The sequence below is a fragment of the Perca flavescens genome, chromosome 4, assembly GCF_004354835.1.
Source record: "Perca flavescens isolate YP-PL-M2 chromosome 4, PFLA_1.0, whole genome shotgun sequence".
Lineage (NCBI taxonomy): Eukaryota > Metazoa > Chordata > Actinopteri > Perciformes > Percidae > Perca > Perca flavescens.
Window position 1 is genome coordinate 324699 of NC_041334.1, and position 10000 is coordinate 334698.

At 44.4% G+C, this 10000-nt stretch overlaps 2 protein-coding genes across 3 annotated transcripts in view; both read left to right on the forward strand.

The window, feature by feature from the left end:
- Positions 1-1266: 1266 nt before the first annotated feature.
- On the forward strand, positions 1267-5916 carry mkrn2 (makorin, ring finger protein, 2). The gene is made up of 10 exons (XM_028575917.1): positions 1267-1396; positions 2051-2179; positions 2371-2498; positions 2740-2871; positions 2980-3155; positions 3453-3518; positions 3704-3852; positions 3986-4096; positions 4544-4688; positions 5593-5916. The coding sequence occupies exons 1-10, from the start codon at positions 1371-1373 to the stop codon at positions 5758-5760; spliced, it is 1230 nt and encodes a 409-aa protein (XP_028431718.1). The 5' UTR covers positions 1267-1370; the 3' UTR covers positions 5761-5916.
- A 329-nt stretch (positions 5917-6245) lies between these two features.
- Positions 6246-10000, forward strand: part of si:ch211-236d3.4 (protein FAM107B) — an 18639-nt gene continuing 14884 nt past the window's right edge. The window contains exons 1-3 of one of the 2 annotated variants that reach the window (XM_028575916.1): positions 6246-6321; positions 6638-6950; positions 9603-9678. In XM_028575916.1, the coding sequence (XP_028431717.1) occupies positions 6927-6950; positions 9603-9678 (100 nt within the window). In that variant the 5' untranslated portion in view covers positions 6246-6321; positions 6638-6926. The remainder of the gene's footprint in view (positions 6322-6637; positions 6951-9602; positions 9679-10000) is intronic. The other variant, XM_028575915.1, reaches the window with a different exon arrangement.

Consider the following 10000-nt stretch of genomic DNA (forward strand, 5'->3'; position numbering starts at 1 on the left):
CCAAGCCCAACCCGAGTCCGACACAGTTAAAATAAAATATTGTTTTTATACTAATGACACATGTAGGTTTGTTTGTGTGGAAAGCTTTTATGAAGCAGGTGTAGGAAGATATTCAGAAATGTCAACAGATGAGGTCATCAGCTCACACAGGGCAACAAGTGCACGTTAACACAGGTGCACACCTACATAATAAGCTGTTTTAAATTTAAAATGTCCAATGCCTTATCGTGCTGATGGGACCGAGCCCGAACCCGGCCCGTTGGGTACCGTCAGGTCCCGACGGGCTCGGTTCGGGTATCCATCCTCTATCCTTCAAAATAAAAGACTACATGCTACTTTAAAGACACAAACTAATAACTTAGCATAATGGCAGCTCGTTTGGAATACAATCTCATATTTTACGAAGATAGTTCACTGAAACGTGTTTCTGAAAACATCTGAAGAGAGAAATAGGCCGTGCAGTTGCTGAATCTGTCTTCATTTCAGATCAACAAAGGTCAGTTTAAAAGATTTTCGTCAGAATATGAGAGGCATAGTCAGGCTCTCTACCAATCAGATTGGTCATTGAGTCTGACTGCCCACCCCCCGATTCAACAAGTAAAATCGGCCCAAATGAAGGCAGACGGCCCCTGTGACTGATGACGGCACGGAACACACCAAACAGTCTCGAGTCACCGACCTCGCCAGACTGTCCAATGGCCGATTATCCGGTTGGTGTGTCAGGGGCTTTAAACACACAAACTAATGACTAGGTTTCCTTCAAAATAAAAGACCACATGCTACTTTAAAGACAATGAGATCTGATTGGTTCATCAGACTGAATTGACACTTTAAATAAGTCCTTGATTGGCTGTTTTTGCTTTTTTAAATCCTATATGTGTCTGTCAATGAATAAGTATAATTAATTGATTAATATGAAAAAGTTGAGAAAAAAAGAAAAAAAGGACAAAATTAAAGAAATTAAAAAAGATTTGTTACATTTAATCTAAACCTAGTATTCATTAAATATATGTAAAACAAAATGGAAATACAATACTCTTTGTTTAAGTAAATATAGAAATATACATAAATATAAAAAATATCCATAAAACTAGAACTAGAAAAACTAAAAAGAAACTAAATAAATGAACATAAACATGCCAGGAGTCAGCAAAGAATAGAAAAACATTAAATAGGGAGCACAATCATACCGTTTTAATGTTTTTAGAACACATTAAAGTAAGTGTTCAAGTAAAAGGAGTTACCAACCGTCAGATAAACGTCACAGGAACCTTCCCGCTGCGGCTGCCAGTCGGACTCGGACGGGTTTGACCGCGACACCAACGCGACAACTTAAACCCGCTAACGTTAGCTGAAGCTCCGCGAGGAAAATGAGCACCAAACAGGTGACCTGCAGGTAGGTCTGTCTGTCTGTCGTTCGGTTACTTGTCTGTCTGTCTGTCTGTCTCGTGGTCTGCTAACTGTCTGTTTGTCTGTCTCGCGCTCCGCTAACTGTCTGTCTGTCTGTGTGAGATGGCTGCAGACGCGTTAGCCTCGTGCTAATGTTTTTAGCTGTTAGCTTGTGTACGGTTTGACGTTAAACCCAGCCAGTTTAACCAACATTAACTCACCTGATCTGTCTCCTTCAGCTACAACATGTAATATTAGAAACACTGTGCACGTGACACATGAACAAGCCGGACAGGAAGAGATTTAACGGTTCAGATGGTCCGTCTGAACGAGAATAAGCAGTTTCCTAGGATGGGGAAGGAATGTCCCGCCTTTTTTCTGTCTTACTCTGCCTCTGATTGGCTTACCTTGGCCATGCCTAAACCCATCCAATTCAGCCGACGAAGGCACCGAGTACAAGCCAATCAGAGGCAGAGTAGGGCGGGACATTCCTTCGCCATCCTAGGAAATGCTAATCCGCCGACTGAACTGTTATGTGTTTATGTACTGTATACCTTCTACTGCTGTGGTGTGTGTATGTATACCTTATACACATGTTTAATTAGTTTAAACTGAATCTCAAGGGGGTAACCATGGTAACTCCCTGTGTGTTGTGTTTCAGGTATTTCCTCCACGGCGTGTGCAGAGAGGGAAGCCGCTGTCTGTTCTCCCACGACCCCAACAACAGCAAACCCTCCACCATCTGCAAGTTCTATCAGAGGGGGGTCTGTGCCTATGGAGAGCGCTGCAGGTAACTAGGGATAGAGAGAGAGAGAGAGAGAGAGAGAGAGAGAGAGATAGAGATATCTACCAGAGGGGGGGTCTGTGCCTACAGAGAGCGCTGCAGGTAAACTGGTGATGTTTTAGAGGGAGGGAGGGAGGGAGTGATGGTGTGTCTGTGTAGACAGTGAACCTGTGTCTCTGGTGTGTTTCTGTGTGCAGGTATGACCACATCAAAGCTTCATCTAGAGGGGGAGGAGCTCTAGAGGATCCCACAGCTGGAGGAGGGGCTGGAGGCGGACCTTCAGTCAGAGGCGGAGTTAAGAAGACGCCGGTCCTCAGAGACAGAGGTGAGACAGACAGACAGACGGAGATAGAGGTGACACACACACACTCACAAAGAGGTGACACAGACAGACATGTCCAACTGCATACCTGGGGAACTTTGTAGTAGTAGGTTTGTCTTAGTAGGGAGCTAAGTCTCTTCTTTCAATCTAACTATACTGTCTGTCTGTCTCTGTCTGTCCTTCTCTCTCTCTCTCCTCTGTCTGTCTGTCTGTCTGTCTGTCTGTCTGTCTATCTATCTATCAGTCCTGGGTGTAGACAGCATGTTTGGGGGTCCAGCAGACAGTTTTGGGTCGGAGGTCATGGCAGCGGCGGCGTCTACTCACTCGTACGTGGACGCCATCAGGACGGGTCTGGATGCTTCAGCACAGGACCAAGGTTTGATTAAATGCCGGCTTCTGATTGGCTAGTACTTGTCTGTGATTTAATCATTACTACAGGATGATGATAATAATATAATAACCGCTGATGTTTGTTTATGTGTAGCTCCTCCCCCTGTGGGCGGGGCTTACCCTAACCCCCCCCCGCTGTGTCCCTACGCTGCCGCTGGACACTGTTTCTACGAAGACAACTGTACGTATCTCCATGGCGACCTGTGTGAGGTGTGCAGGCTGCAGGTTCTCCACCCCCATGACCCCGAGCAGAGGAGAGCGCACGAGAAGGTGTGCACGTTAACACAGAAATCAGAACAGATGTGTGGACAGATGTTCATATTTCAACACCAGGCTTTAGTGTAGCATTTACCCCAAACTTTAAGAAAACATTTTACTATTTTGGAAAAATGTCAGATTGTTGAGAAAAAAGAATTGGGAATATTTTGACTGGATCAGCTGTTTTTTATACGTCTCTCTCTCTGCCTGTCTGTCTGTCTCTCTGCCTGTGTCTTTCTTTCTCTGTCTGTCTCTCTGCCTGTCTGTCTCTCTCTCTGCCTGTCTGTCTCTCTGCCTGTCTGTCTGCAGATGTGTCTGCTGGCCTTCGAGGCCGACATGGAGAAGGCGTTTGCAGCCCAGCTGAGTCAGGACAAGGTGGGTTCAGTCGGTGTGTGTGCATGCGTGCGTGTGCCTCCAGCCATCTTTTCTGATGGAGGTGTGACTTTTAGGGCTTTTACAGTTGCATGGAGGCCTCGTTCTCTTTGTTTGAAAAGGGCGCTCAGGCCGGTCAGTTCCCAACACAGGTGTGTTCTCTCTGTAACCATGCTGCTGTTGTCCAGGTGTGTTCTATCTGCATGGAGCTGGTGGTGCAGAAGCTGAACCCGTCAGAGCGCCGGTTTGGCATCCTGTCCTCCTGCTGTCACACCTTCTGTCTGGCCTGTATCCGCCAGTGGCGCTGCACCCGCAACTTCAGCAACAAGATCGTCAAGTAAGACAACAAGAAAGAAAAAATCATTTTAAAAAGTGTGAAAGAAACCTGTGTGTGTTAATCTGTGCAGCTGTAGTAAAGTGTGTGTGTCTGTGTCTGTGTCTGTGTGTGTGTGTGTCTGTGTGTGTCTCAGGTCGTGTCCCGAGTGTCGGCTGGTCTCAGAGTTTGTGATCCCGTCTGTTTACTGGGTGGAGGATCAGGACGAGAAGGACCATCTCATAGAGCTCTTCAAGTCTGGAGTCAGGTCAGCTTTCAGACATGTAGTTACCAAGTCAAACTATCACGTCAGACATAACCACAACGTTATCTTAGTGTCTCTCCATGTTCTCCCTTCTGATTCCTCACGTCTGTGTCCACTTTGGCCTTCATCAAAGCTCCGTTTTTGGGGTCCGCAGCTTATAAAAAAGTTCTGGGTTCTTGACCGTGTTGGTCGTGAATATCAGCACACAGCAGCTTTTAAACATGTTTCTGTTGTTTGTTAGCAGATGGAATAAAGAGGAGGAAACCTTCACACAATACAAGTCAACAGAGAGAGGACAGACAGAGACACACACACACACACACAGACTTAATACACTCTGTCTCTATGCACTGTAGTCTTCCACAAAGCCAGGGGAAACACAGGTTAAAATGAACATATTGTTTAAAACAGAAATGTGACTGAGCGTTGATCTGCGTCCTGTCTCTGCAGTAAGAAGGCCTGTAAGTACTTTGATCAGGGTCGGGGGTCCTGTCCATTCGGAGGGAAGTGTTTGTATCTTCATGCCTTCCCAGACGGAACCAGAGCAGAACCGGACCGGCCACGCAAACAGCTGAGCTCTGAGGGGAACGTCCGGGTAAGAAGCCCCACTCAGGTTTTATAGTTTCATAAACTTAAATAGTAATGTCGGGATTAATTTAACCTGGACCATATTCTCCATGTTTCTGATGGGAACAATGATCTCTGAAACTGGTCCAGTACACACACACACACACACACACACACACACACACACACACACAGATATACAGAGACACACACACAGAGACAAACGCACACACAGAAGGACCCCAGTAAGACTAGCTGGTCATCTAGGCATCAACTAATGGGGATCCTTATAATAAATACAAATACACACAAGTGGAGACACAGACACACACACACACACACACACACACACACACACTATAATGTAACCCTACAGGACTAATGTTCAGCAGCAGTTAGAGTCCACTAAGAGTTCTGTTGTTGGTGCTGACAGACTCAGATTATTATTCTGAGAGTCTGACAACATTATGGGATGGATCCCTACAGAGATAGACCTTTTAGTTAAAGAGTAAGATCCTTTTAGTTTAACATGAAACAGCCCTGAAATCACCATCACTAAACTCCACCAGACTCCATGTAAATAATCAGGACTTTTATCATCGTAAAACACAGTTCATTCAAAGTGGACAGAAACTAAATAAAACTACCAAAAGCCGTCTTGGTTCATCTTTCCACTGTTCCAACAATCACCACTCTGGTTTGGTTGAAATAAACCCTTAATTCACCCATTTACATGTGGAGATATGCTGGCTCTATACACGCTAAAAGTCCTGATTATTTACATGGAGTCTGGTGGAGATATGCTGGCTCTATACACTCTAAAAGTCCTGATTATTTACATGGAGTCTGGTCGGTTTGGTGATGAGGATTTTGGGGGCAACAGAAGTCACTCTTTAATAATAAAACTGAGTTTTCTTTTTTTCATTTTTCAGTTCATGAACAACGTGCGTCTGTGGGACTTCATCGAGGAGCGCGAGCAGCGCCCAGCCCTGCCCCTGCCGTCCCTGGATGATGACATCACAGAGCTAAGGGAGCTGTTCATGCAGATGTCTGGGCCGAGCCAGGACGGGCCGGAGAGCCCCACCGCCACTGACCCGTAGACACGGGACCGAGTCTCTGAAATATTAAATCATGTAATCAATCTGCTGTGTAGTCTGGGAAAACTAACTCCATCATGTCCAAGAGTCTGGTGATTGATAGATCATTGCCATTTTATTTAACGTGTAAATATTAAATACAGAGTCGGTGTGAAGTCATTCTCTGGTGTCCAGTTTGTTAAAACTCTTTCTGACAAACCGTGGGATTTTATGTGATTGACACAAAGTGGTGCATAATTATTAAGTGGAAGAAAAATTATACATGGTTAAAAAATTGAAAAGTGTGTCGTGCAAAAGTATTCAGCCCCCTTTACTCTGGTACCCCTAAATAAAAGCCAGTGCAACCAATTGCCTTCAGAAGTCACCTAATTAGTAAATAGAGTCCACCTGTGTGTAGTCTAATCTCATGAATGAAGTGTGTTTTACGATGATAAAAGTAGTGATTATTTACATGGAGTCTGGTGGGTTTGGGGGTAGGGATTTCGGGGGCGGTTTCATGTTAAAACTAAACCAAAAGCTCTATCTCTCTATGGCTCCTTTCCATAATGTGGAAAAGTTCAAGGGGTATGAATACTTTTACAAGCAAGTGTGTGTGAGTGTGTGTGTGTGTGTGTGTGTGTGTGTGTATATATAATCTGTGGTAACATTAGCTAAGCTATCAAGGCTACGTGCTAATGTAACATGATACTTTTGGTTTTAAAGTCAGACTCACATTATTTTCAGGGGTTTCCCTTATCCTGACAGGTGGACTTCCTCTCTGTCTGTCTCTTTCTCTCTCTCTCTCTCTGTTGCTCTCTGTCTCTCTCCCTGTCTCTGTCTCTGTTGCTCTCTGCCCCCCCCCCCCACCCCTCTTCCCCCTCCCTCCCCCTCACCTCTAAAGACATTAATCCAATCAGAGCATCTTAACTCCTCACAGCTGAGAGTCAGGCAGTAACAGGTGGCCGTCTGTTCAGCTACTGCTTCAGTTTCTCTCTCGCTCCAGTCCTGCTTTACTTTCTGCTTCACTTCTGGATAGTTCTGTTCTGAAGCTGCCTCACGGTGCGGTGGGCTAAAAACACCCCCGTGCCCGGGCTGTCAGGCTGCCAGGCTGTCAGGGGGGGCAGAGGAAGAAGAAGAGGGGGCTGCTGGGAAATAGAAGAAGTAGTGCCGGCTGCAGAGGACAGGGAAGAATGGGAGCTTCTTATGGAAAGAAGGTCAGTCGCTGGTTTCATCTGTCAACAAGAGTCTGAAGTTAGTGTCCAACTCGAGGTCCGCGGGCCAATCCAGCCCCTCTCAGACTGTGATCCGGCCCGCATATCAATTTAGGTTTACAGTACATGTGGCCCACCTAGTTTTTGTTGATTTTGCCGACACTTTTGGTGTGTTTCCACAGGTTTTTTGCATTTTCTGACTTTTTTTTTTGTTTTATTTTTTACTGTTTTTGTTGCTTTTTTCAACCTCTATTGGCACTTTTCTCTTCGATGGATAAGGAACCTTTTCCTGACTTTTTTTAGGGCTTTATGTGGACCACAATGGAAGAGAGAAGACAGTATGAGACATAACAAACAGATATTAGATTAAAGCATGTTAATAAACTGTACACGTCTGTCTCTGGATGTGATTCTCTTGTTCAGAGAAGTTAGTGTATCGTTTGTTAGAGCTGTAGCTGACCCCCTGAGTACCGTAACACCGTCTGACTGTTAGCAGAACTTTAACCGGACACGTTCAGCAGGAACAACAAGATAACCAACGTAGCAGTGTGTGTGATGTAATGAGCACATAAACAAACCCGTCACAGTGTGATGTCACAGCGAGACCAGAAAACTGTCAAACAGCTTGTTTTCCCCTCCTAATATTCTGACTCTTTATTTTCTCCCAAAATATTTAGACTTTTTTCAAAAATAATGTGACTTTTTTTCTAAAAATATTTCGACTTTTTTTCTCTCAAAATATTGAATTCTTTTGGTTAAATATTTCGACTTTTTCTCAAAACCAATAAAAATTTTGGAAAAAATGACAAGATGTGCAGCAGGAGTTTCTAAGTCAGTCTCTCTCTTTTTTTTTTTTTTTGACATGTATGTACTACAGAAGGACAGTTTACATGCTTTAATCTTTATGTACTACCCACGGCTGTTGCTCCTGTATCACCCTCTGCTGGACCGCCTGTCTCTTTAAGAAGCCCAGTCTGCTCTGATTGGCCAGTGCCTGTCTCTTTAAAAAGCCCAGTCTGCTCTGATTGGCCAGTGCCTGTCTCTTTAAGAAGCCCAGTCTGCTCTGATTGGCCTGCGTGTTTCCTGGAATCTCCGCTGTGCTCCAGTTATGTTTCACTAGTATCAGCTGGAGCTACTGCCACAGAGTATATAGCAGGACCCACCAGATTCCATGTAAATAATCAGGACTTTTAGCGTGTATAGAGCCAGCATATTTCCACATGTAAATGGGTGAATTAAGTAATAATAATAATAATAATAATAATAATAATAATAATAATAAAAGTACCGATTATTTACATGGAGTTTGGTGATGGCAGTCTTATGAAGTCGTAGAGTAACTAAAGCTGCCAGAGAAACGTAGACAGAAGTACAGAAGAGAGTTTCTGGGGATGTATTTGAGCTATGGGGAGACACACCTGTTTGGGAGGGAGTGTTGGGGTGTGTGTGTTGCCATGGAGACCAACAGCTGACAGCAGGGCGACGGTGTAACGTCCTGTTCAGATGGACTCACAAGGCTATTTTTAGTTCAGACTCGGGGTCAAAAACACAGAGAACAGACTCTTTAAAATGATAATCTAAAAGTTTAAATAAACCTCTGTTTACTTCTTAGACTTAAACAATAACGGAAAACAATCTTTGTGCAACAACAAAAAAAGCAACAAAATGCTGAAAATGCGACAAAAAAAGTAAAAAAGCATTAAACGTCAAACAGCGAGAAAAAAACTTCAAACTGACAAAAAACTGAAAACAGTCTGGTGTGTACTATAGTTGGTACATGAGGTCAGCAGTTTGTGTATTTAGTTCATTTCTGTCATTTAGAGGAAATGGCTGAGAATCTAACCCCTAACCCTATAACAGGAGTTATCTCAGGACACTTTACAGATAGAGTAGGCCTAGACCACACTAGCATTTACAGAGATACAACAATCTTTCCTCCCCCAGGAGCAAACATTTAGTGCCACAGTGGCGAGGAACAACTTCCAGAAGCAGTCTGAGGTGTAACGCTGCAGATCGTCCAGCAGAGGACAGACTGTTCACCTAAAACACACACAGCTGTTTAACCCTTCATCATCTCCATCACCATCACCATCAGAGGAAGGCTGGCAGACTTTAGTAGATGGGTGGTTAAGAGGGGGGGGGCTGGACCTTGTTAGTCACAAAAATGCGTAATAACCTCTGTGTTGTTCTTCATAAAATCTTCATCCTGGAGATGCCTCTCACACCCTGTCTCTGTGTGGGGGGGGGTCTGTGAGACAGTGAAGGTCTTGTTGTCACCATGCTGCAGCCTGATGAAGTCTCCTAGCAACCAACACAAAGTCCATTCAGGCAGCGAGGACGCCGTCCAATCACAGACAGGCTGTGTGTGTCTGTGTGTGTGTGTGTGTGTCTGTGGGTCTGTGGGTCTGTGGGTCTGTCTCTGTGTGTGTGTGTGTGTGTGTGTGTGTGTGTGTGTCTCTGTGTGTGTGTTTGTGTGTGTGTGTCCATTGTTTTAAAGCACCATTTTCTAACGTTTCTGTCGTTTTTTTCAGATGCTTTTCGACCCTTTTTCCCAAAGTTGTTTTGTTATGGTCTTTGGATCTGATATTTACATGGTTCAGATGAAACTCTGACAGGAAGTGATGAAGCCATTCTCTCTTCTTCTGTGTTTCCCAGAAGGCGTACAGTATCGACCACGAGCCTCCAGCGAAGCAGCACTGTGTGAAGAAAGGGAAGCACCCAAGCGGTAGAGGTAAGTTTGTCCTTCTCAGGCTACCATCTATCCATCTTCCTCTTATCAGCAAGACGCTTTGTTTCTGATGTCCATATACGAGTTGTTTTCACAGCAGGGATCTTGCTTCCCAGCATTGCATTCCACCAGTTTCTCTTCACTGAACAGTGACAAGCAAAAAAAAACAGGCTCCGCCCTCCTACAACCACTGATTGGACTAACACGTCACATAGGGCTCCCTGACTTTAAAAAGAAATTCTGTAGAGAAACGGAGCAGGCTTGTCTCTCTTCCGTTTGTGAATCTAATTCAACAACAACTATGTGATATTTTGGTTACCGTGTG